The sequence below is a fragment of the Erythrolamprus reginae genome, chromosome 5 (genome assembly GCF_031021105.1).
Source record: "Erythrolamprus reginae isolate rEryReg1 chromosome 5, rEryReg1.hap1, whole genome shotgun sequence".
NCBI classification, from domain to species: domain Eukaryota; kingdom Metazoa; phylum Chordata; class Lepidosauria; order Squamata; family Dipsadidae; genus Erythrolamprus; species Erythrolamprus reginae.
In genome coordinates this window covers 70449442-70475642 of record NC_091954.1, presented here as the reverse complement: position 1 = coordinate 70475642, position 26201 = coordinate 70449442, and the positions used below count along the sequence as shown (strand labels likewise).

Genomic DNA, 26201 nt, shown 5'->3' with positions numbered 1-26201 from the left:
ACGGATTCTCCTCCGACCTGCCCTCACCTTAGCTTCCAGCTGATGCTTCGATCCTTGGAAGAGGCCAGAGCGCCTTTCTGCACCACACTCTGCGCTCGGGTTCCTTTCCGGAAGATGGAAGTTTCTCTCTTTCCATCCTTTCTAGCAATACAATACTCGATGGTTAAAATGGTTTTAACCATCGAGTATTGTATTGCTAGAAAGGATGGAAGGAGAGAAACTTCCATCTTCCGGAAAGGAACCCGAGCGCAGAGTGTGGTGCAGAAAGGCGCTCTGGCCTCTTCCAAGGATCGAAGCATCAGCTGGAAGCTAAGGTGAGGGCAGGTCGGAGGAGAATCCGTTTGTCCGGCCGCCACGCTGCTTGCGTTGCTCGTGCGGCCGCCGTTTGTTTGGCCGCCACGCCGTTCGTGTTGCTCGTGCTGCCGCCAGGCGCGGCCACCATTTGTCCGGCCGCCACGCCGCTTGCGTTGCTCGTGCGGCCGCCGTTTGTTCGGCCGCCACGCTGTTTGTGTGTCGTGCTGCCGCCAGGCGCGGCCGCCATTAGTCCGGCCGCCACGCCGCTTGCGTTGCTCGTGCGGCCGCCGTTTGTTCGGCCGCCACGCCGTTCGTGTTGCTCGTGCTGCCGCCAGGCGCGGCCGCCATTTGTCCGGCCGCCACGCCGCTTGCGTTGCTCGTGCGGCCGCCGTTTGTTCGGCCGCCACGCCGCTCGTGCGCCCCTTGTCCGCGCGCCCGCCCTTCGCCCACCCACGCCGTTGCTCGCGCCACTCAGCTGGGAAGCGGCGTTGCTCGCGCCAGCAGCGGCGGCACGAGCGGTGCGGCGGCGGGCAGGCGGGTCCTCAGCTGTTGGGCGGGGGTCTTCCCAAGTGCGGAAGTAAAAAACACCATCTGCACATGCGCGAGGGCGCGCATGCGCAGATGGTGTTTTTACTTCCGCACCACTATATCGCGAAAAATCGAGTATCGCGAGGGGTCTTGGAACGTAACCCTCGCGATACTCGAGGGATCACTGTATTTAGATTTGTATGCCGCTCCTCTCCGCAGACTCGGGGCGACTCACAACAAGATACAACAATTCATAACAAATCCAAATAAATTTAAAATATTTAAAAAGATTTAAAAGAACCCCATTTACTAGCAAACACACACACAAACATACCATGCATAAATTGTACATGCCCGGGGGAGGTGTTTCAGTTCCCCCATGCCTGACGGCAAAGGTGGGTTTTAAGGAGTTTACGGAAGGCAGGGAGAGTAGGGGCAGTTCTAATCTCTGGGAAGAGTTGGTTCCAGAGAGTCGGGGCCGCCACAGAGAAGGCTCTTCCCTGTTCTGTCTGGGTTCCCCCAGACCTCAACACCAACTGGAAAAAACAGCCAGACACGCTGGTAAAAGCAAAAGTACTTTATAGCTTGAAAAAGAAACACAGAGAAAAACCTGTTCTTCCCAACAGGCAGGCTAGGAGACTTTACAGCAGAGTCCTGATGTCCAGACAATACAGCAAACTTCTTGCTGGCACACCCACCACTGTAGAGCATAGACCCCCACCTTTCCCCCCCAAGGTTTCAGTATTCAAAGTCACAAACCAGAATTCCAAGACGCCAAAGATCACAGCCAGGTCCCAAGACTCCCAAAGATAATACTCCACAAGCCAGGAAGGGTGGGTCTGCCTTTTAGCCTTTCCAGAGAGCACCACACCCAAACCCAGCTGTTGCCTCTTTAGTGCTGAAAGTACCTAGCCAATTGCTCCCTTCTTTGTGTTGCTCTTCTCTGTCGCAGATCGATTATTGCTTGTGCATTTTCCTCTAAGGAATCCAGGCTGCTTGCTGGGGAGAGCTCCCTCTCGGGGGCCTCTGGCTGTTCCCCCTCTTCCTCAGCCTGGGATTCCTCCTCCTCGTCTGCCTGCACCTCCTGTTCCTCATCCTCCCCCTCTGAGCAGGAAACTGACAGAAGATCAGCCGTTCCCTGAGGGGCCTCGGACGGAATCACAACATTCCCCTTTATGTAAGATTTAAGATCAAATTTCAGATTTATACATATTGCAAGTAGAACTACACGCTCACACACACACACACACAAACACAACAAGAACTGGGCTTGGTTTTCTCAGAGATCAGTGTTGATTTTACCTGGTTAGTGTGTATTCCCTGAGTCCTGAGTGAAGATTCATGGCAGAGAAAGTTCCAATGCAGCCCCGAAGTCGTTTGTCTCGGCCTGTCTTCCATGTCACAAAGAGTGGGCTGAAAATGCATAACACAAAAGCTTCAAATAATTCCTGCTAAAAAAAATGAATTAAAATACAAAAAAAAAAAATCACCGAATTTGTAATCAAAAATCAATTTATGCCTTTTTTTAAAGCTTTCAATGCCTATGTTTCGCTGAACTAATGTTGAAAATTATACTCTGCTTTCCTTCTTTTATACTTTCAAAGTATAAACCTTAGAAGTACTTAAAATAACAGGTTACATTGTTTTTACCTGCTTCCTTTCTGTCAAAGAAGAAAGAAAATTGCTTCTTTTTGGGGGTAGAACCTGGCAATATGTTTGGATGACCTAAATCAGGTTAGGTAGACGGCATAATCCTACTGATTTTTCTGACGTGTTCAAATGAAAGGCAGGGAATCCGAGGCCTAAGCAAATTTTGCTAAATGTCAGTTACCAACTTTACTGTTTCTTCACAAGCCATACTGTTGGCCACTTTTATTTAGCAACATCTGAAAGGTCACAGGTTTCCTACTGCTCTGCTAGTGACATTTAATAGCTCTGGTAATGGTTTAGTACTTGACTGATGTTCCAGTCCAGAAGCAAGATTTTATGATCGCTCTTTCCTCAAGACAAAAGGTTCCAGAAGTGTTGGGAGTATGGTATTCTTCCTCATGGAAGACATTTTATCCTCAATGTTCATTTCATTGTCTGTATTGTTCACATTGGAGAGCCAGTTTTCTGTAGTGGTTAAGGCATCAGACTAGAAACCAGGATCAATATTACAAGAATTTTTGTTACTCTGGATATAAAATTAAATTGCATATCTAAAAACACTTTAGACTCCATGCAGTTAAATAAACTTAAACTCAATTACCACAGAAGAGTTGGATAACCCATTTAACTGCTGACAGGAAAAATATCTGTTCCTGGACAATAAACTCGTTTGTCTAAAATATTAGCTTTGAACTGGGGGAAGGGATACTTCTAGATATTTGTGAGGGTCTGAAAAAGGTACTGTAGCCTTCATGTTAAATTTAATGAGCAGATTCCTTAAAGCAATAATGTTTTTTTCACATTCATTGAAAATGTTGGGATTTTTATATTAATGGAAAGAAATGAGGGCAAGAACATTTCTAAAACATTTTCAAAGTTTGCAATCCTGATGTACTAATTCCCTAAAGACTGAAAACAAACCTCTTGTGTTTTATTTCCTTTTTTATACTTTGTATTTACAAACATAGCTTCTGTTTGGAATTACCGGTAGCACTAAAACTTAAATAGGTCACTTTTTCAGTCAGGTACAATGAGCTACAGTCAACAACAAATTGCACTTGTATTTTAGTTTGAGCTTCAGTATCGTATAAAGTAAGTTATCACTGGCAAGAAAGACTCTGAAAGCTCACATGAAAAGAAAAAGATGCATCCAAGCCTGACATTTTGGGGTTTCTTATGACAATTGGCCACAGTCAACTTGCTGCCTGACAAACTTGCCATGGCTGCAATAGAAGAGCTACACTAATAGCAAAGAAATGGTAGAATAAATTTTTTAGAGAAAGGATGCAAAAGGAGGGACAGAATGAAATACGAATGACAAAAATTGAAACAATTTTTTATTTATTTTAAATAATTGAATTGTTAAAGTGTCCCTTGCATGACAAGTTGTTCCATGGCGTGTTTGCCATGGCAAGTTGTCCTGTAGTGACTTGGCTGTGGTGAATTGGTTGTAGCGAGTTGGCCGCAATGAAGGTCCCACAGAGTGGGCCTTCTCCGGGTCCTGTCAACTAAACAATGTCGGTTGGCGGGGCCCAAGGGAAGAGCCTTCTCTGTGGCGGCCCCGACCCTCTGGAACCAACTCCCCCCAGAGATTAGAATAGCCCCCACCCTCCTTGCCTTTCGTAAGCTCCTCAAAACCTACCTCTGCTGTCAGGCATGGGGGAATTAAGATAATCTTTCCCCCTAGGCTTCTACAATTTATGCATGGTATGTTTGTATGTATGTATGATTGGTTTTATAACAAGGGTTTTTAACTGTTGTAGCATTGGATTTTTACATTCTGTTTTTTGTCACTGTTGTTAGCCGCTCCGAGTCTACGGAGAAGGCGGCATACAAATCCAATAAATAAATAAATAAATAAATGAATGAATGAATGAGTTGGCTGCGTTGAGTTTCTCAGTCCACACATTTGTCAGACTTCTTGAGTCTTCGTGGAAGACTGTGACTGTATCGAATTTGAAAATTTGAACTTGGAAAACTCAGATTGTATCCGATTAGTAGTAAATGTAGAATTGGGTTTGGTTGAGCAAATGTATTTTAAACTTATATAGGTTATGTTTTTGATGTCCAAGCCAAATGCAAAGTGCTATTTTTGACTGATAAAATCCTAAATAATTTACCATATTTTTGGAGTATAAGATGTACACACACACACACACACACAAAAGAAGGTGGAAATGTCAGTGTGTCTTATGCACCAATACAGCCATTTTTGCTGTCCTGAAGCCCTGCCTCCTACCTGCAGATAGCTCCTGCGTGCTGAGGGATGGCAAAAATGCTCCTGTTATGCAAAAAATGGGCTGTTTTTCACCCGGGGGTGTGTGGTTTTCTGCAAAAATGGGGTGAGCAAAGAGTCTGGGAAGCCTGCAGAGTGCTCCTGGCAACTAGCGGAAGGCAAAAATGCTCCCATTTTTGTAAAAAAAAGATGGGTGAAAAACTGCCTGTTTTTCACAAAAATGGGAGCATTTTTGCCATCTCCCAGCACCCAGGAGCTCTCTGCAGGCTTCCCAGACCCTTTGCCCACCTCATTTGTGTGAAAAAACGAGTGAAAAATGACACATTTTCATCAAAAAACGAGTGAAAAATGACACATTTTCCTCAAAAAAACGGGATGGTTTTTGCCTTGTAATTACCCCATTTAGCATGACTGGAGGAGGAATTCTGGGAGCTGAAGTCCACTAGTCAAGTTTGAAGGCTTCTGGGTTAGGGGTACAAGGATCTTCAAACTTGCCAAGTTTAAGACTTGTGGACTTCAATGCTCATTCCTGAGCTAGCATGACTGGAGGAGGAATTCTGAGAGTTGAAGTCCACAAGTCTTAAAGCTGTCAAGTTTGAAGTCTGTAAAAAGTGTACATGGTTGTAAAAAGGATTCTGCTACACTGGTATTTTATTAAATAATATATTACTACACCATCTGGTTCAGCATACTTTTTTCGTTGTTTTCCTCTTTTAAAATCTTATACTCCGGTGCATCTTATACTCCAAAAAATATGGTAACTCTTTGTACTTTGGGGAAGTTCTGTGACTATGCCTTTTATAATGACCAATAAGATCTGCGGAGAGGGGCGGCATACAAATCCAGTAAATAATCCTATTTCAAGAGTCATGTTATCAGAATGCTAAACGTCATGGACCAACACATTTTGTACTGATTTCTGCAGTACAGCTTAACAGTCTTATCTTTTCTATCTATATTTTTTAAAATAAAGCCTTTTAACACATTTTCTCCAAATATATTTATCTGTATTATTATTTTGTATTTTTTGCTTAATCAAGCATATACTTCTACATATAGAGCTTCTACTACCATGTTATCTATTTTTTCTAATTTGTTTATATTTAAGTTTAATATAGTAACCATCTAACAGCAATTGTTTTCTGTGTCATATGAAGCCTGCATAAACAATCAAAATATGCTTTCACAATACTTGAGAATACTGTACTTAGTTGGCCTGCATAATAGAAATTTCATAACAATCTGATTCTGTTTTAAGTGTTTTCACACATAAATGCTAAAGAGTAATATCTGATGGAAATCAAGAAATAAGCCATAATTATAGTCAACTATAAATGAATTAATACATACTTTTATCTCTATTTCTCTTTTCCATGATGTCATACAATAAAGCCAGAAACCTTATTTAAGGACCAAATTAAATACTGTATGACAGATCTTGCAGAAGTGAAGAAAATATAAATCAGATGTTTTTTGAAGGGGTGCCATTCTTTTTAGAGGGATTCTCGTACTTTTTTCTCCCCATTATGATTCTAATTTAGAGTGTTCTTCCATGATGGTTATTTATCCTAAGAGGACAGATACCGTAATTTGGAACTGCTACAGTATTAAAGTGCTCCTCTGAATCAAATTCTTCAAGAATTATTTTTTATGAAGAAATTCTAAAATTCTAAAGCCAGGATAATGTCATGCCTAACTTAGATTAAACTTAGTTTTTCTAACTCTTAAAGATAATCAGAGAAAATGCAGTAATTATGGTACCATTTGCTTTAAATTTGTCGGCTATGCATATTCATGCATCTATCAAATCTGTTTTTAATTTTATATTAATCTAATGCATTTTTAAATAAATCTTAACTCTTCTCCTCTGTATTACCTCCTGATCTAGTTCCTTCAGTATGCTACACCTTTTGATATCCAATTATTAAGAATATCATCAATGGAATTAAACTAGTTGTAATAAGTATTTCAGTAAATCTGAAGCTCGTTCTAGCCATCTATTATAGACTTTTCAATTTTGTTTCTATTTTTAACATGGCAAAAATGCTAAAAACACCTAGCTTGCTAGACAATTAATTCAAGCATACAATAATCAGGATCAAAATTAACATTGCCGTGTCTATCTGAAAAATAAACCTACAGTTCCATTTATTTATCTGAACAGCAAATAATCTATTAACATTTATCTTCTATTTGTTGTGTTTTAAAATAGTTTTTATGATTTGTAATGTTATTGTTACATAAACTATTTTTAAATATGAACCCGAAACCCTTGATAACAACAGTAATTTCATGCTCTTCTCAGCCTCTCTGCTTATAATTTCTTTAGAATTAGATTTATACCTACAAAGGGAACAAAGCAATGTCAGAAAAAGATGACTTTTTTCCCCTCCAAAAACTGGTATTGACTACAATACATCACCGACTTTATGTTCCAAGATGGAAGCCAAGAATTCTGTACTGCTAGGATAGTTAGCCACTTGTACAACATTTGATAAATTCTCAGTGGACTGAACAGATACACTGAAATAACTCTTGTATATTAAAAAGAAACCCAGAAAGAATTGAAAGAAATAACAAACTGAAATTTTAAAATAACAAACTAACTTTTATATATAGGCATTGAACATAGCTGTTATCCGGTTAAAAATAACAAACAGTATAGTATTAAGGCCAAATAATTCATTACAAAGGAGCAAACAAGTTTTGAACTCAGAGATACTATTCAAATAGACTTTTAGGCAAATAGGTGGGTATGATTTAAAAAAACATGCTTCCTGAAACACTCTCAGTCTTGTAAACTTTTAGGGTAATTTCTGCTTATGCTGCTCCCTTTTAATATACATTGCTCCATTTTAATATACCTTTCATATACATTGGGCAATGATAATGTGCATCTTTCACTTGCTCCTCTCAATAACTTTTTGAGTGAAGTTTTCCCATTACTTTTGCAAACCTCAAAGTTAACAGAAGATTCCCAATTATTCCTCCTCATTATTGGATAATGTTATTTACTGCATAAAGAACCTCACTTACGGAACAAAAGCCTTTTTTGTAGCTCTAGATTTTGCTGCGTATTTTTATATATAATTTGATACCTACCCTTCTAATAAATCAGGAGACACTAAATTTGAAAAAAAGCAAAATACATATATGAGAATAAAAACTATTGCATACTACACTGTCTTACCTATTTTAACATGGAGAAAATGTTCTCTTTCCCATCAACAGTAGCCAAGCAAGAACTTTACCCATAATGATGTTTGTTTTGTTTTAGTGAGTTGGGTGTGAACTCACCAAGTAGAGTTTATTCCAACAGCCATGGTTAAACAAATTTAACACTGTGATCCAGCAACTTTTGTACTGTGATAAGAAACTATCCCCAATCATCCTTTTCTAACAAATAAAACATGATTTTACCAATACAGATATATCATAGAGATTCAGATAGCACAAATCTAGCAAATGTGAGTCTCTCAGAATTAACATGCAATTTTCATTTACTGTTTATCGAGTTCTAAAAACCTGAGGACATAAATTCATGCTCTGTTGTGAGAAATGGTAAAGAGCTAATTCATCTTCCGCATACATTGATAGCTAAAATTAAGTTATATACAAGCATGAAATAGTAGGCAGAACTAGAACTGACACTACAGTCTAGAGAAGTGGTTCCCAATGTGGGGCAAATTGATTTTTAATGAGGGCAATTGGAGCCTTGTTTAAACCAAGTTAATGGCCTTTTAGGCTTCCTCTGCATGTGTAGGTAGAGTTCCCTTTTTGAATAGTAAAAATTATATGTCATGGTGGGGGGGCATCAGGATTTTAGAGATGCTTGGGTGGGGCATGGCCAAAAAAAGGCTGGGAAGTCTAGAGCAATTCCTTATTCCCATCATCAAATATATTTCCTATATATTATCTATATATACGTTCAGACATTTACATCTTTAGTTCACAGGCTGAAAGGAACATTGGATCTTTATTGTATTATAGCAGTAACATATACAATAACTTTCAGTTCAAGCTCTGGATGCAGCCTCACAAGAAAAGATGTTAAGTAGAAGACTCCACACAGATATAGATATGTTCTCTTAAGTAACCAAGTGAATACCAAACAGGCATGCATACGACAGTTTGCTATTAATAAGATATCTTTTCTCTCTCAAAGAATGTTGAATGACTGTATTGTTTACAGAACCAGAATCCAGGCCCCCTGTTGAAAGCTGAAGGCCTAATGTCATGGTTCCAAGTAAGAACACCAACAAAAGAAAACTCAATTTCCTCAAAGTTCCATTTTATTAGAGATATCATATTGGCACATCTGGGAAAATTTGAATCTGAACGCTTCCAGGTTTTCCCCACCCAAAGAAAGTTCAAGCCTCGGCCCACCATCCACAAAACCATTACATCAGTGGTGGGTTCCTACCAGGGCGGTACAGTGTGCCACTCTGGTAGCGGCCCACCAATTGCACAATTCTTGCAAGACGGCTCCAGTGTGTCTTTGTTAGTCTGTGTGCACCACCATTTTAAAAAATAATTTTTCACAATTTTCGGCTCTCGGAGTGTGCACAGAAAGAAAATTGCCCCTTTGTAAATGCGCAAAAGCAAAATTGTGCTAGGGATACGCGCACACAAAATGTCACAATGCACAAGCAGCACACTGGTAGGAAACCGTAAGCAACCTGCCTGCATCACATCCAATCAATGCACCATCCCAAAATGGAGATCTTTCCAAACCACTCTCTTCCAGGTCTTGACTCTCAAAATGGCCTTGACTCTCAGAGAAAAGAGTGTTACAGTATTATGCATACATATCACCCATACTTCATACATGTTCTGGTTTCAGGCTCATACAGATAATACTTGGAATAAATGATTTCTCAATGCATCTCATTGTAAAACACATCCTCTTTATTTCTCCTTTTAACATAGCAACTTACAGTTGATGCACGCAGTTTTCTTCTCTCCTCATCTCTATCTCAGCAATTAAGTAGATAAGCTTGGAAGTAGCATAAAAACATTCCACATGTCATTCTAAAATTTATGGGCTAATCAGGGCTAGCCAGGAGTCATAAAAAGCAAGTAATAAATCACACATAATAAAAGTCCTGGACGCAACCATCTTTAGATAGCAAGATTGAACGAATTCAGCTTCTCTTCCGTCTTACACCCGGATGTGAGGTAATTGATTAATTACTCCCTCTAATATCTCCTCCCTCTTTCTTCCAAGCGTCTCTGAAAGCCTCTAAAACGAGCATCCCTCCATCTATTATTTCCCCCATTTGAGTCATCCGAACTCATATGTATGTCATTAGCTAACTGTTGGTAGAACAGGGAAATTTACGATCTCTAAATCCCACTCATCCTCCGAATCTGAACATTCCTCAAGCTGCAAGGGAATATATACAACAATACAATCCCCCTCCCAGTTTCCTACAGTAGTAAATTGTGGCAGTCCTGAAGGCCCAATACAAAAATGGCTTCCAAGCCTGACAGGCTGTCCCCGTCATCAGAAGATTGTGCCCTGTAGTGAGAGTAACATAGGGAGTTTATTTCAAAAGATTAACTGCCCATTCCTCCCTCAGGGGAGCTCTTTGGTTTATCAGGGTATTTATCATGGAACTGTTTAACTATCTTGCCTGCTTTCAAATGCCAGCTCTTAACCAAAGTGGCTTCAGACAAAGGGTGCCCCTTCCAATGAACGAAATATTGCAAATGTCCTTTATATAATCTAGAGTCCAAGATCCTTTTAATTTCGTAAAGTGCCTCCCTTTTCACCACCATAGGTCTAGGAGAGGGTTGAGCTTGGGGTCTTATTCTGGATCTTATAGCTGGTTTCAGTAGACTACAGTGAAAAACAGGATGCAATGTCCCTAGAACGTGGGAGAGGATAAGCTGAACTGTCACTAGGTTAATTACTTTCACTATTGGAATCGGGCCTAAAAACCTGGGTCCCAATTTTTTACTAGGTAGCATTTGGTTGATAGGTAAACTTGATCTTCCACACAGAAAGGATGTTGAAGAGATTGGTATTTGTCTGCCTGCTTCTTGTATGCCTCAGTGGCTGTTGCCTTTTTAATTTTCTCTCAGCCCTTCCTGAGTGACCCTATCCACTCGGTCAGGGCCATGCAGGAGGGAGGTTCTCTAGGCAGTTCTGGCATAGGTTCCAAATCCATGACACTGGTGACCTGAAAGGAGGGATCAATCCGGTGCTGCTGTACACAGCATTATTGTAAGCAACTTCTGCGAATGGCAGGTCTGCCCAGTTCTCTTGTTGGTAATCTACGTAGCATCGTATATATTGTTCCACCATTGTGTTTGCTCATTCTGCAGCTCAGTTCATACTCAGATGAAAAGCCAAACTGAGCCCTTGCGGGGATCCTACTAATTTCAGGAACTCTCTCCAAAATTTGGCAGTAAACTGGACTCTGTGATCTGAGATGATTTGGTGAGTTATTCTGTGCAGTCGATAAACCTGTTTAATGAACATCTTTGCCAGTTTTTCGCTGATGGTAATCCCAAATAGGTGGGTGCTCATGTAGCACTTCATTGATGAGCTGCATGAAGACAGCTGGGGTTCTCTGCAGGCCAAACTGTATGACTTTGAACTGGAAAAGGCCAAGTGACAATTAAATTCATCATCTTCCTTGATTCTTATGTGGTAATAGACTTCTCTTAAGCCCAGTTTGGTGAACATCTTGCCTTTGGGTAAGTGATTCGGCATGTCCTTCATGAGGGGGAGAAGGAGGTGTTCTCCATGCACACGGCATTAATTCCAAGGAAAGCCACTCAAAGCCTCATCCCCTATCTTTTTTTGTTTGTTTGTTTAAAGAGCACGGTGGGCTGCCACTTTAGATTTTGCGGGCCGGATGAAGCCCAGTGCTAAGTTGGCATCAATGTACTTTCTCAAATCCTCCATTTCTGTTGTGTAAGGAGGGGAACTTGCAATCTTTTTCACTAAAACCCCTTGATACGTCTTGGAACTCTCTGGGCACTTGTGGACTGCCAAGCAATCCATCGGTGGTAGGGACTGTGGCTTCGGGTTCACTGGTGCTGTTGGGGTTTGTGGCCTTTTGGCATTAGTCTGGTTTTATGGGTGGCAATGACCCAATGCCAATGTTTATTTTTCTATAGCTGTCTTCCCACTTAATGGTTTATCTGCCTTTGTCTAGACACACGAGGCCCAGTATGATGGATTCAGCCATTTTTGATGATATGACGAATTGGATAAGTTTGTGGTAATGGTCTATTTCCAGTTTGACCAGTTCAGTGACTAGTGTGGCAGGGCCCCCGCCAATGAATGTCCAATCGACTTGTTAAAAGAGGATGGGGTGAGTTAGAGGTCTTAAGTATGCCTAGCTGCTCGACTATGGGGAGGCTAATTAGGCCTCTAATGCTTCAGCAATTTAATCTGGGCTTTAACTTCTATCCAGTGAGCCATATCTTCAAATCGGCCTTGCATCAGTTGGACAAATTCATGGGCATCATCCAGTTCTGCTCTCCAATCCGCTGCTTCCCCTTCGTTCATGCTATCTGCGATTGCCGAAATCAATTCCCAATCCGAAGGATACTGATTTCCACGGTGGTCAATGGTTGAGGAAATAGGTTAGCTTTCCTGGAGTCTGTCAAATGTTGCTCTGAACTGTAGTCCTGGGCCGGCTGGTGCGACTGACGGCTTAGCCTGCAAAGATTGCTGGGCTGGAACCTGTTTTGGGACAACTGGTGATTGAAGCTGCAGTGGTGGCTGGGTACTGCCTGTGGAGCTATCATTGGTGGATGGAAGTGTCCAGGTTGATGGGTGGCTGCTGGCTGTAGGATCAGGGCAGGCACCCATTGATACTGCACACAGCTTTGGCCAGGGTAGAATGCCCATCACGATGGGATCTGGCTTGCTGGAGACAGTCCAAAGACTTGCTGCTGTTGTTGAGGGGGAGTACCGGGTCCCCAGAATCCCTGCTGCGGTCCTTGTGGTGTCGGGCTGGGCTGGTTCAGTAAGCTTTGTTGCTGGGCTATCCCTACTCCCAAGGTGACTGTCACCCCAGCAAATTGGGCTCGAGGTGTAAGGCTATAGAACAGACCTCTCCATGATGAGTGAAAGGAGGCAAATCCCCCACTCAATGGTGATGCGGCTTGCTGGTTCAGGAAGGTGAATGTAGGTTGAGCCAGGATCCATCTGCTTGGTCTCAAGGGGTTGAGTGGCACTGCCCACACTGAGTTGGCCAAACTGCTCCAGGAGTAGATGGTCTCAACATAAATCACTGAGCCTCAATGGTTTCCTCTGTGGCTTTCCTGTCTTCCTCCATCTTCCCCAAGTCTTCACACAACCCACTTATGGGTCAACATTCAGGGCTCAGGACCCTGGAGAGGACCCCTGAGTTCGGGGGAGCTGGTTAAGATTTTTAAGAGAATTCGGGTTAATGTCAGGGTTCTGAGTAGCAACCCAACAAAAGAAAACTCCGAGGCATGAGTTTTCTCAAAGCTCCATTTTATTAGAGATGTCATATTGGCCCAACTGGGAAAACCCAAATTCCAGGCTTCCAGGTTTTCCCCACCGAAAGGAAAGTTCAAGCATCTGTACAGCACTCACAAATCCATCACATGGTCCAATCAATGCACCGTCCCAAACTGGAGATCTTTTCAAACTACTTCCCTCCAGGTTCAGGGCAAGACGGAGTTGACTCTTGGAGAAAATAATGTTATTATGTCTACATATCACCCATATTCCATACAATCCCCCCTCCCAGTTTCCCACAGTAGTATACTGTGGCAGGCCTGAAGGCCCAATAGAAAAGATGGCTTCCAGGCATGAATCTACTTCCTTAGTATAACCAACACTGAAGAGGCTGGATGACAAAACCATCCATACACCAAACCTTAATAGTAAGAAATCTCTCTTTTTACTCAGTATGATTCTGAACAATAGAAACCAGGTGTTAAGTGAATATTACCATCTATACTAACAAAAAGACAAGTACTGCAATAAAGTGAAATCCTTATTTTTATTGAAAATATATGTCTACACCTTCTACACCCTTTTACGTGTAGCACTTATAGTGCTGTAGTTCTAAAATAAAAGCATACAGAAGGGATGTCTGTCACATTTTATAAACGGAAAACTGTATAATAGTAGTGGGTATTCTTGCTTAATCTTCCATAGAGAACCTTGCTTCACTTGTTATGTAATTGGTTGCTGAAATATGGAATCTATTGGGATATATTTAGCAACCAAAAATGGAATAGTTGGAATCACATTGGTCTGTTTGGTATAAGCTTTCCTTGTAGTCTGCATGGCACTGAGAATGGAAAATATCCAGCCCTCCACATCTAGGAAATAGAGTATGTAGAAATCTAAAGATACAAAGAAAAAATAACAATTAGCAGGTATAAGGTACAAGTCTCTGAATCTAAACACATAGCACTTATTTGTGATGTGTCCTCTTAATACTGCTGTAGGTGCTCACAAGGTATAGCAAATCTTACACTAAATACCCACCTTTCACTGAAGAAAACCTCTGTTATGTTTATTCTCATGTTCAGGCTTTGATGCTGTAAAAAGGGATCATAAATATATGATTAAAGGAGTAAGATTTAGAATATTTAGCTTTCACTAAGAGTTATTTATTTGCATTTACTGTTTTCATGGCTACTGGAGCACCTACACTAAACCTGAAACAAAGTATTATAGAAGAAAATATCAATTTGCTGATAAAATTAATCAAGATGCAGCTTTCTTTTTTTATTGGAAGGGATGGGAATATTTATGGAAACACTATTCTTAAGTATGGTTTCAAGCCCTACAGGCCTGGGTAGTTTAGGAAACAAAAATCTGAAGAGATTCCCCAAAAATCCTTTATTGCTTACAGAGTAATGTAACAAAATTGAAATGTTTACAAAGTAAATGCACAGCTTGTATGGGCTGTAATTAAGATAGAGTTAATCTGGATCATCTTTTTAATGTTTCTCCTCTCCCCCAGAATCAATAATCTGCTTCACGGTGCCCCTATTTCCTCCTCCTTTAACTGTTTTGCTACCTCTTTCTTCCCAAAGCCTCTTTGGCATTCCATCATACATAGCTTACCTGTTCAAGATGCTTTGTCCTTTTATCCCAGTTGTAGGAGTAGTGTTGATGATAGACGTTCATGTCTTAAGATAAGGTAGATATTGAGAGTTCTGTAACAAACATCAGCAGTGTCCTCTGGGCAGGTTGAACTTGTGCAAAGTGTTCTTCTGTATTTCTCATCACCAAGCCCCTTGGTCAGTTGCAAATGTTCTCTCATTCTCATTATCACACTGTCCCCCCCCCCCCCCCCCGCCGCCTTGTCTCATATACACAAACAAGGGCATACTCTAATATTTTAGCTAGAAATCTTGTCTGGAGTTTATATACTGGCAAAGATACACTGGGATTAATTGAAAATGTAACTACACCATACCAATGTAGCAGTTATGTCATGATTTTGTTTTGGCTCTCCGTTAAATCTATGGGGATATTTTTAATCACACCAATCCCTTTATCAGTGCAATGCTACATTGGGACAAAAAACATTTCCTCTTACAGTACCCTATTGGTAGAACATCATAGTAATAAGAATATGTTTATGTATTTCATTTTCATTCAGAAAAGTAAATCAGTTGGTAAAATAAACTTTTATTCAATCCTATTTTTCCCACTAGCATGTCTACCATCTTAGTGGTCATCTTAGTTAGACTGCATCTAACATCTTGAAATTGTTTCTACAGAATTGTACTTTGTTAAGCTAAGACCAGTTTACTTCCCTGTTATGTCCTGCGTTGTTCAACTAAGGACATTATAAGCTGGAAATTAGTTTGGACTGTTGTACTGCAGAACTCATTTTAAGTACTGTGCTATTCAACATATTTGTAAGCAATTTGACTAAAGGATTACTTTCTATGATTATCACATTTGCTCATGACATGAAGATGGGGGGACAGCAAACTTCTCAGTATAAAATATAATGATTAAGAAAGATCCTGACAAATAAATAGCAAGAGTAGCAAGATGAAATTCTCAGCAACAAATCTAGAGTCTTATACAGAAATAGGAAAATAAAGTGTTTGGATGGGGTGGGTGGGTGGGGGTGATACAGGCAGCAATATACACTGCTCAAAAAAAAATAAAGGGAACACTCAAATAACACATCCTAAATCTGAATGAATGAAATATTCTCATGAAGTACTTTGTTCCGTACAAAGTTGAATGTGCACAACAGCATGTGAAATTGATTGTCAATCAATGTTGCTTCCTAAATGGACAGTTTAATTTCACAGAAGTTTGATTTACTTGGAGTTATATTGTGTTGTTTAAGTGTTCCCTTTATTTTTTTAAGAAGTGTATATCAAAAGGATCTAGTAGATTACAAGCTGAATATGACCCAACAATGTTGTGTGGCTCCAAAAAATGAAACAAGAAAAAGGAATTCTAAGCTCTATTAATAAAAGTACAATATCAGGATCAATATAAATCATTGTTCCTCTCACTTCTGAATTAATCATCCTACTTCTAGAATACTACATCCAGTTGTAAGCACATATTTTAGAAAAGACATGGTCAAACTTGAACATGCCTAATGGGACAACCTATATAATAAAAGGCCTGGAAAGAAAAATTTAAAAAAAGTTATGAGGAGCAGGTGGAGGTTTTGGTATGTTTAGCTTGAAGAAAAAACACTGCAGAGACAAGGCAGATGTCATCAAATCTCTGAAAGGCAATCCTATTGGGCAGAATTGTTTAGAGCTGTTGCAGAAAACAGGACAAGCAAACAATGGGTTTGCCATTAAAAAATGGTAAAAACTGTTCAGTATGGAGCAGATTGTCTCACAAAGTGGTGGATTGTTTAAGCAGAGAAAGTGTTTAAAATAAATAAAGGCTGGATTAGCAGCTGTGGACAGCGTTCTAGCACTACTGTAGATTTATGCATCATCAGGAGGTTGAATCTCCAAGTTAACTTCCAATCCTTACATTATACAAGTAGCATTTCGTAGAGAATACAAACTACAGGAAAAATATTCAACTACTGAAGTCAAATGTTGTAAATATGGCTGATGACACGAGTCAAGAAACTGTCAAAGTATCAACAGCATGTCTAGATATTTATTAAATTTGTATCTGACTTCTTTAGGTGTTCAAGGTGCGATATATAACACTCCCTCTCTAAAATGTCTCATAACTTCGTGGGGAGTTTAGGGAGAAAAGACCCTGACACAAAGACTCAGTGAGCTTCCATGGCTGAGAGTAATTTGAACCTAGGTCTCCCCAGACTTCATTCAACATGTTCACTACTAACCCATACTGTTTATTATTAGTATTTCCAGTTATCAGTTACTAAAATATTTCCAGTTATTAATATATCCATAATCTTCTCCTATTCTTTTAAAAATTATAACTGTATAGAGTAAAATGTTCACGGGCACATCTTGATGTAACTTCAGTTGAACACGACACTAATCCAAGACTACTGAATTAATCAAAATGCTTGGTTCACACAACATTTTAAATCATAAACTCACTGTAATAAATACAACTTATTAAACCATTAAGTATCCAATCATATTATTCCTAGAATACTGTGCAAAGATACTGCATATCTTTCACTATCAACTATGCTTCAGGAAATGTATAAGTTACAAAACTGGGAAACAATATAAATTGACCCAATAGGTTTAAGCATGACTTTTAATATTTGAATCAGATATTGAATTCTCAAATTTCTCTTGGTACAGTATAAGTATTTTTCATGAGTATAAGATTTATACTACATTCTATTAGATATAAATTACTTTATCCCAATACAGTACCACCTCTTTGGTAACTAGCAATGCTTACTAAACATATGCAAGAAACTATTTAAAATTGTCATCATTCAATATACTACTTATTGCTCTATTGGGGAGGCCTTCATGTATAGTTGATTTAACATAAATTGAATTCAGAGTGATTCTTAACGGATTACATGAGCAACACAGGGAATCAATGCTGTATAACTGACCATTTCCGTTATACTATATGAGATTTTATTCCCTTAAGAAACGCTTTGCTTTTCAAAAAAACCAATACATATTCTGAATCAAGAAAACTCAATCTTCTTTGGATTGCCATCATGAATCCAACAACAATGATGAGAAATTGTTGTTGTATCCAGATTTCTTATGCAGTAAAAAGACATGGAAATGTATCATATACACCAGAAACTCTAGAAAAGAAGTACAACAAGGTGCCACTGTTGCATTCCATTATCTACATGGATGCTGTAAGTATGAAAAATCTATGAATCAGTGGATACTCAAAAAATAAGGAAGCATGATACTCATTGGTTCAAGAAGAGAATATTCTGGATAACTATTTTGTATAGTTATCTCAAAAAACAAAACTAATGTATTTAATGGAGTATAAGACACACCTTTCCCCCGGTAAAACAGACTGGAAATGTCGGTGCATCTTATACAACGAATATAGCCATTTTTTCTGCTGTCCCGAAGCGCTGCCCCTACAATAGTTTTGGACAGAGGGTCTGGGAAGCCTTCAGAGAGGTCCTGAGTGCTGAGGAAAGGCAAAAATGCCTCGATTTTTGTGAAAAAATGGACCAAAAAAGGCCGATTTTCACAAAAACAGGGGCATTTTTGCCAACCCCCAGCTCCCAGCAGGCTTCCCAGATGCTTTGCCCACCCACTTTTTGCGAAAAAAGGCTCGTTTTTTTTACAAAAACAGGACTAATTTTGCCTTCTAATTATCCCATCTAGCATGAATGGAGGAGGGATTCTGGAAGTTGAAGTCACTAGTCTAAAAGCTGTCACGTTTGAAGACCCCTGGTTTAGGGATTAGGGTTGCCAGGGTCTTCAAACTTGGCAAGTTTAAGGCTTGTGAACTTCAACTCCCATTCCTGAGCTAGCATGACTGGAGGAAGAATTCTGGGAGTTGAAGTCCACAAGTCTTAAAGCTGTCAAGTTTGAAGTTTGTAAAAAAAAGTACATGGCTGTAAAAAGTATACTGTACATGTTTGTAAAAAGTATTCTGCTACATTGGTATTTTATTAAATAATATATTACTACATCATTTGGTTCAGAATACCCTTTTCCTTGTTTTCCACCTCTAAAATCTAGGTGCGTCTTATTTATTTATTATTTATTACTTATTTATTTATTATTTAGATTTGTATGCCGCCCCTCTCCGCAGACTCGGGGCGGCTCACAACAAAGTGAAAACAATTTACAACAAATCTAAATTACTCTTTAAAAATATTTTAAAACCCCATTTTCTAAACAAACATACATACAGACATACCATTCATAAATTGTAAATGCCCGGGGGAGATGTCTCAGTTCCCCCATGCCTGATGACAAAGGTGGGTCTTAAGGAGCTTACGAAAGGCAAGGAGAGTAGGGGCAGTTCTAATCTCCGGGGGGAGTTGGTTCCAGAGGGCCGGGGCCGCCACAGAGAAGGCTCTTCCTCTGGGGCTCGCAACCAACATTGTTTAGTTGACGGGACCCGGAGAAGGCCCACTCTGTGGGACCTAATCGGTCGCTGGGATTCGTGCGGCAGCAGGCGGTCTCGGAGATATTCTGGTCCAGTGCCATGAAGGGCTTTAAAGGTCATAACCAACACTTTGAATTGTGACCGGAAATTGATTGGCAACCAATGCAGACTGCGGAGTGTTGGTGAAACATGGGCATACCTAGGTAAGCCCATGACTGCTCTCGCAGCTGCATTCTGCACGATCTGGAGTTTCCGAACACTTTTCAAAGGTAGCCCCATGTAGAGAGCATTACAGTAGTCGAACCTCGAGGTGATGAGGGCATGAGTGACTGTGAGCAGTGAGTCCCAGTCCAGATAGGGCCGCAACTGGTGCACCAGGCGAACCTGGGCAAACGCCCCCCTCGCCACAGCTGAAAGATGGTTCTCTAATGTGAGCTGTGGATCGAGGAGGACGCCCAAGTTGCGGACCCTCTCCGAGGGGGTCAATAATTTCCCCCCTCCCCCAGGGTAATGGAAGGACAGATGGAATTGTCCTTGGGAGGCAACACCCACAGCCACTCCGTCTTATCCGGGTTGAGTTTGAGTCTGTTGACACCCATCCAGGCCCCAACAGCCTCCAGACACCGGCACATCACTTCCACTGCTTCGTTGACTGGACATGGGGTGGAGATGTAAAGCTGGGTATCATCAGCGTACTGATGATACCTCACCCCATGTCCTTGAATGATACTCCAATAATACGGTACATTGTATAAATATGAAATATTTAGGTAATTTTTAAAAACTCTAGCAGATCTTTTGCATACTTCTCTATCCTTATCACAATATTAAACCAGTGCTACATAAATATTTATGTTCTTACAAATATATACAGTACTACCATATCCAGCACCAGTAATAAAGTTATAGGATTTTAATTTTGTTGATAGACTGATCAAATTGAGCTATTCTGTTTTTTGTGAAAAACTAATCTGAAACCATGACCAATCAACTAATTCCTTGGGTAAATAAATTATGGAAAGGAAAATTCTGTATTCCTTGAAATCATTTGTAATTACAACTCTTTTTGATACAGTACCTTAATTATGCAGTCTTATACTGTGATATTCAATAAGCTCAACATCCATTAGCATGAAAAAGATAGGTACAAACCAGAATAGCTGCTTCAGTCTATTGTTAGGACTTTCTTCCCTCGTCTCTTAAAATTCTAATGCTAACTACTATTGCACAGAATTGTTTTATCTCATAAACATCAATATAATTTATGCTTTCTGTTTATAGCAGACAGTTTTATTGTATATGTTAAGCCATCTACAAAAACTACTATTTCTTAGCTAAAATATTTTGAATAACCCTTCCATTATCCTTTTGGATGGATATTCAGTGCCCACCCACTCCCATGCCCATAAATTTACTCACTAGGGATCATTGGTAAATCGAGGAAGTCGTGGCTGAGGAAAACCATAAAGATGACAGTAGAGTACATCAAAGCAGTAGCAGCACATCTCCGCTGTCACGACTAGATTTTTGGTGCTGTTGGCAGTTCCATTAGACCGGGCAAGTGGGCTCAATGCTCCTGAAGTGGGATTCATTCGAGTAATTGGAGAATTTCCAGGGCATAAAGTCAAATCTGATACATTCTCCCTTCCATTGCCCCCATCTGCATGCTGGTGGTTCTGAAGAGGACCTGAACTAGAGACTGGCACAGTTGTGGCTTGATTCCCGTGACTATGTGTTCCACTTCCAGACAATTTGGGTTTCTTTACCCCACAACAGCCTGCTGCCAACTTGGGCTCAAGTGGAGGAACACAGCGTCTTTTTCCCATCCTGATTCAGCACCTACTGTCTGAAGCACTGTAGAACCCTGATAAAACACACAATAAGCGAAATACGTTATTTCATTAGTGAAAACAATATACAACAAAGTACTTTTTCCAGTAATAAAAAAGCGTAGTTCATATTATAAAATACATATTATACAAGAAACTTTAGCTATGTATGACATAGCTAAAAATTAAAAAGAAACAAACTGAAATTACATGACATCAAAAATTAGTTAATTTAAAAATGTATCAGCAATTCAAGATTAATCAGAAAACGCTGGACTAATCTTATGTAGTCCTCAAATTATGACAGCAATTGGGGTCAGGATTGCTGTTACCAAGTAACGTGGTCATAAAGTGTGATATCACATGAACGCATCATTTAGTAATGGCAATCCTAATTACCACTGTAAACCTGAGATATACTAGTTGGTAAGTGGAAAGTGGCAGTTCTAGGGAAGATGTATAAGAGTGACACAGGAGGCAGGGGGATTACAGGGGTACAGCAAGCAAGGGAAAGCCTAGGAAGGCCGATGCAAGCTTTACAAATTACATGGGGTAGGAACACAGTTTTCAACTGTGAAGCTTCAATTAATATCTTGTCTGAAGTACAAAACTGTTGTTTTGAATACAGCTTGGCTACTTGTTTGAAACCACATGTTTCATAGTTGAAATGGGACATACAGTGGTACCTCTACTTGCGAACTTAATTAGTTCCATGACCAGGTTCTTAAGTAGAAAAGTTTGTAAGAAGAAGCATTTTTTCCCATAGGAATCAATGTAAAAGCAAATAATGCATGCGATTGGGGAAACCACAGGGAGGGTGGAGGCCCTGTTTCCTCCCAGGAGATTCCTAGAGAGGCCCCATGGAGGTTTCTCCCTGTCTTTTCCAGTTAGTTTTGGAGGGTCAGGTTTGTAAGTGGAAAATGGTTCTTGAGAAGAGGCAAAAAAAATCGTGAACATCCAGTTCTTATCTAGAAAAGTTTGTAGAGGCATTCTTAGGTAGAGGTACCACTGTATTGTGAAATTTGAACTTGAAAAATTCAAAAATGTACAGATCTCTACTTCCTACTTTTTGAAATAATAGCCATAGAAACCCAAGAATGAGATTTCTTCTTGGTGAAGCTTCTGTTTTTATTAAAAATATATTCTGAATCAAAACAGATGGTTATCCATACCAGCTATTTATTAGGACAAAGACATTTTTCCTTCCTTGCAGCCCCCCTGCATATCTTGTTATCTTTATATCTAGTGAGTGCATCCATACTTGCATGCTGAAGTTTTAATTGGGCAATTTGTGCAATGTGGTATAAGTGATCCCTAATGATTTTGATCAGGGAATCCCAGATGATAACATAGATACTTCAATGTCATAACTAGCAGCATAACTAGCTTTATTTCAAATAATAAGTTGAGCAGAAAAACAGCCTTAGCTATAGGCCTCAAACGTTTATTGAACAAGACTGAAACAAATTGTTAGCCAAAGTGTGATCAGGATAGGCAAAATTTGTAAAAATATTAACAAATGTTAAATTACACAGCAGCTAAATTAATATGCTGAGTAAAACCTCAGCATGCAAATATTTATAAATATATGTTTATGTTATCTACAGGAACTATACACTAATACTACTGTATGTGCAAAAGCTCTGAAAATGTGTACACACAATGCAGGTATTTAACACAATACTTCATCTTAAATATTTGTAAACATCAACCTCCAAAAAATTAAGAATTCAGTTCCTTTTGAGAGAAAAATAAAATAAAAACAAAAAGTTACACAGTTAGAAGATGACCTTCCCACTTTGCTGGAGCGTGGAACAGCAACAGCTGTCACAACTGTTAGCATCATCATTTTCAAACTTTTTTTAAGCTTTTGTACATTAGGCTTCAGATAAATGCTTACTGAAAGCAGAAACCTTGTACTGCCAAGGGGAAGTGGACAGGTGGAAGGGGAAGCTATTTTATTTCTGGAATGAATTTCCTTTTCTCACGGCCCATTCCTGTTTCCAAATCTGAAAAGAAAGAAATAAAACCCATATTTTTTTAATTTAGTTGAACACCATTAGACTGTCAACAGATCTGCAAAAGTGACTAAAATACATTGTAAAATATTTCCTATATAAGGAGAAAAACCTTTTTTCCTTGGTTCCCTATCCCCGTTCACTCTTTATTGAAATCTTTAAATACATTTTATATTACAAATAAATTGTATATACACATATATATTATATATACATACATACATACATACATATATATATATATATATATATATACATACATACATACATACATACATACATATTATATATTATACACACACACACACACACATATATATATACACACACACATATATATGACGGTCTTGGCATATTCGGGGTTTTTCCCGAATATGCCAAGACCGTCATACCTGTACCTGTGAAAATCTACAAAAATGAATATATATATATATATATATAGATAGATAGATAGATAGATAGATAGATAGATAGATAGATACACATACATACAGTATATATATACATACAGTATATATACATACATACATACATACATACATACACACTTATTCTTAAAGTAATGATCTCAGTGTCTGGAACAAATTTTCTTTAGCATATATAGGGGTATTGTAGAAAAAAAATGAGAAAAGTAAAGTAGAAGAATACAAATTATTAGAAATATCCAAGAACAAGGAGGGATAAGGACATGAGCTTATCACTGAAATATGTAACACTGGTGGAATAAAAAGATTAGCACTTGCAAAAAAAAGTGACCCGGAATAAATTAAAAAAAAACCCCCGTTATTAGAGCAATGCCTGCAGAGGAAATCAAGAGTTTTCAGAAAATCCTCAGCATACTTCTTGCAACAATTCAAGTTGTGAATTTTACTTCTAATTAAGGCACAATCATAGCCATACTTAACTTTCCCTTGACTCACCCCCAAAGTTTTTTTTAAAAAAATGTAGAATGAGTTTAGCTGATGGTAACTGCAATTCTAAGAACATATTTAGAGATCAAATGTACTGTACTGATCCTGGGGCATGATAAGAGGCACTACTGCACACACGTTACAGTAGTAAGGAACAACCTTACTACTGTACCATATGTGAAAGGAACAACCTGGATTATTTTACCAAATGCAAACAAACTCCAACCCCTAACTTGGATTCCCTTCATTCATACAATTTCCCAACACCGTGCTATGTATAACGTGACAGGAAAGCAGCAAGGGGGAAAAAAGGAAGCTTGCCAAATTCACCCAGTGAGCTCGATCCGCTCCAACCAGGGCATTTGGACCCTTAAATGGGGCTTACCCAACGCCTGCTAGCTAAGAAACCTGGTTCAAGACCCACCACCACCAGCGACCCTAAGCAAAGCGGCGGAGCAGAACCAAACGTGAAGGGGAGCCGCTGGCCTGGCAAGGAAAGGGAGGCAGAAAGAAGCTCCCAAGCTCGCCAAGACGGGCAAGGAGAAAGGAGGGCGCGCTTCACCTGAAGGTCTGAAAGCTTCGCCTGCGGGATAGAAGAGGCGAGGCGAGCGGTCTGCGGTGAGGTCTGAGGAGAGCCGAAATATTCTGCCTGACCCCCCCCCCCCTTTCCTCGGACAGGGCTGCCCCAAAAGAAGAGCCCGACCCGGCGCACCTTTTCTTTCCTTGACGCGAAGACTGTTCCCTACTCCAGTTACTTTTCAACCTAACCACCGCCGGCGCCACCACCACCGCCGCCGCCACCGCCGCTCCTCCTGCTCTTGCCTCCTCGCCGCCGCCGCCGCCGCCACCTCTACTACCCCGCGCTTCATGGAGCCATGGGCCAGGGCGGGCGAGAGCTGGAGAAGTGGACCCAGCGGGGCAGGGGAGAGGGAGGACAGGACAGGCCGTGGGAAAGAACCGCACAGCAGAACCGGACGAAGCAGCGCGGAGTGGCCGCCGGCTTAAAACAGAGCTGAAGCAAGGCAGGAGAGCCCGGGTCCTCCACCTTCCCGGCGGCCCCTTCTTTTTTGAGTGTGAGGTAATGGGAGAGGAATGTGCACAACCGACCTCCCGTCGGCCCCATGAAAAAAAACCATAGATAAGAACGAGGACAGTTTCTCCAAAAAGAACCATAGAGTACAGGAACTTCCACCCGCCGCAGAGTGAGCCGTTAAAAAAAAAAAAAGGTCACGTGAAATACCCCGCCGACTATAGAGAACGAAAAGGAAATGGAGACGGTCGTCTTTTTAACGGATAACTAGCGTTGGTGGCGTGTTAGGCTTCCCTTTGGAATTTCCTCAGAAGGCTTTTTTGTCGGTCCCCCAAGGAGAAACTGGCGGCCTCAGGATGGTCAGGACAAGTTTGCCACGTCTTTTTAACAGCACGTAGGCGAAGAAAACAGGTCGAGGAAACTACTTCGGGGCAACCGTTTAATGTTTTTGAAGCCTTGGCCATTTTTGCAGTCGTCCAGCTAACGATGGGAGATATATATATATATATCTCCCATCGTAATTTAATTCTAGTATTGCAATTCAAAAACGCGCTGTCCTATCGATCAGGATTCCCCCCCCCCTTTTAAATAATATTCTGTCACGTAAACTAGAAATGCGTTATTTTTCAGCCCAAAGTACGCCACTTCAAGTGCACTCTTAAACCAAACTACCGGATCAGAAGCTGCAGCTGGCTATGTGTCTTTCCTTGCATATGGAACGAAGATTGACTGCAGTTAATAGCATTATGTACACCTCAAAGTCGGATTTTTTTTTTCTCAATCGTGCCAACAATATGCCTTTTAAACTTCTTCAGAAATTTTACAACATAGACATTGCAGGTAATGTATAGCTACAGTTTACCTGATTGTAGAAAGTAAGGTCAACCAAGTGGAAGAGAACTTTCTTGTAGTTTTGAAACACCTCGCTTTCCACAAAGCTGTTACTGGCTATTATTCTCAGCTTCTTATTGGCAATATTTCAAAACAGGTCAGCCAGTAAACTATAAGATTTATATAATGCTGAATCTAAGTACTGTATATAGATTGTTATTAATGTCATACGCCTCTGTACATGATATTTCTGACTTTTTGTGATCTGATGAATATTGTTTTGCATGGATTGTTTGTGCTTACTAAAAATAGGGATTAAATAATGTCATCATTAAAAAAATATAATGTCATCAATTACTCAAGCATGAGCTTGTGATTGGTGACGT

The 26201-nt window shown here is 40.0% G+C and overlaps 1 protein-coding gene and 1 long non-coding RNA gene across 4 annotated transcripts in view; one reads left to right on the top strand and one right to left on the bottom strand.

Moving 5' to 3' along the window:
* Positions 1 to 25077, bottom strand: part of AMMECR1L (AMMECR1 like) — a 34531-nt gene extending 9454 nt beyond the window's left edge. Inside the window, exons 1-4 of one of the 3 annotated variants that reach the window (XM_070753019.1) lie at positions 24667 to 25077; positions 22926 to 23034; positions 20616 to 21060; positions 2125 to 2235 (exon numbers count right to left, since the gene is read on the bottom strand). In XM_070753019.1, coding sequence (XP_070609120.1) covers positions 2125 to 2235; positions 20616 to 21022 — 518 coding nt within the window. In that variant the 5' untranslated portion in view covers positions 21023 to 21060; positions 22926 to 23034; positions 24667 to 25077. Of the gene's footprint in view, positions 1 to 2124; positions 2236 to 20615; positions 21061 to 22925; positions 23035 to 24284 lie in introns of all 3 variants that reach the window. The other 2 variants (XM_070753020.1, XM_070753021.1) reach the window with 2 other exon arrangements.
* A 34-nt stretch (positions 25078 to 25111) lies between these two features.
* LOC139167907 (uncharacterized) overlaps positions 25112 to 26201 on the top strand; it is a 33499-nt gene continuing 32409 nt past the window's right edge. Inside the window, exon 1 of the long non-coding RNA XR_011559204.1 lies at positions 25112 to 25824. This is a non-coding gene — a long non-coding RNA (uncharacterized lncRNA). The remainder of the gene's footprint in view (positions 25825 to 26201) is intronic.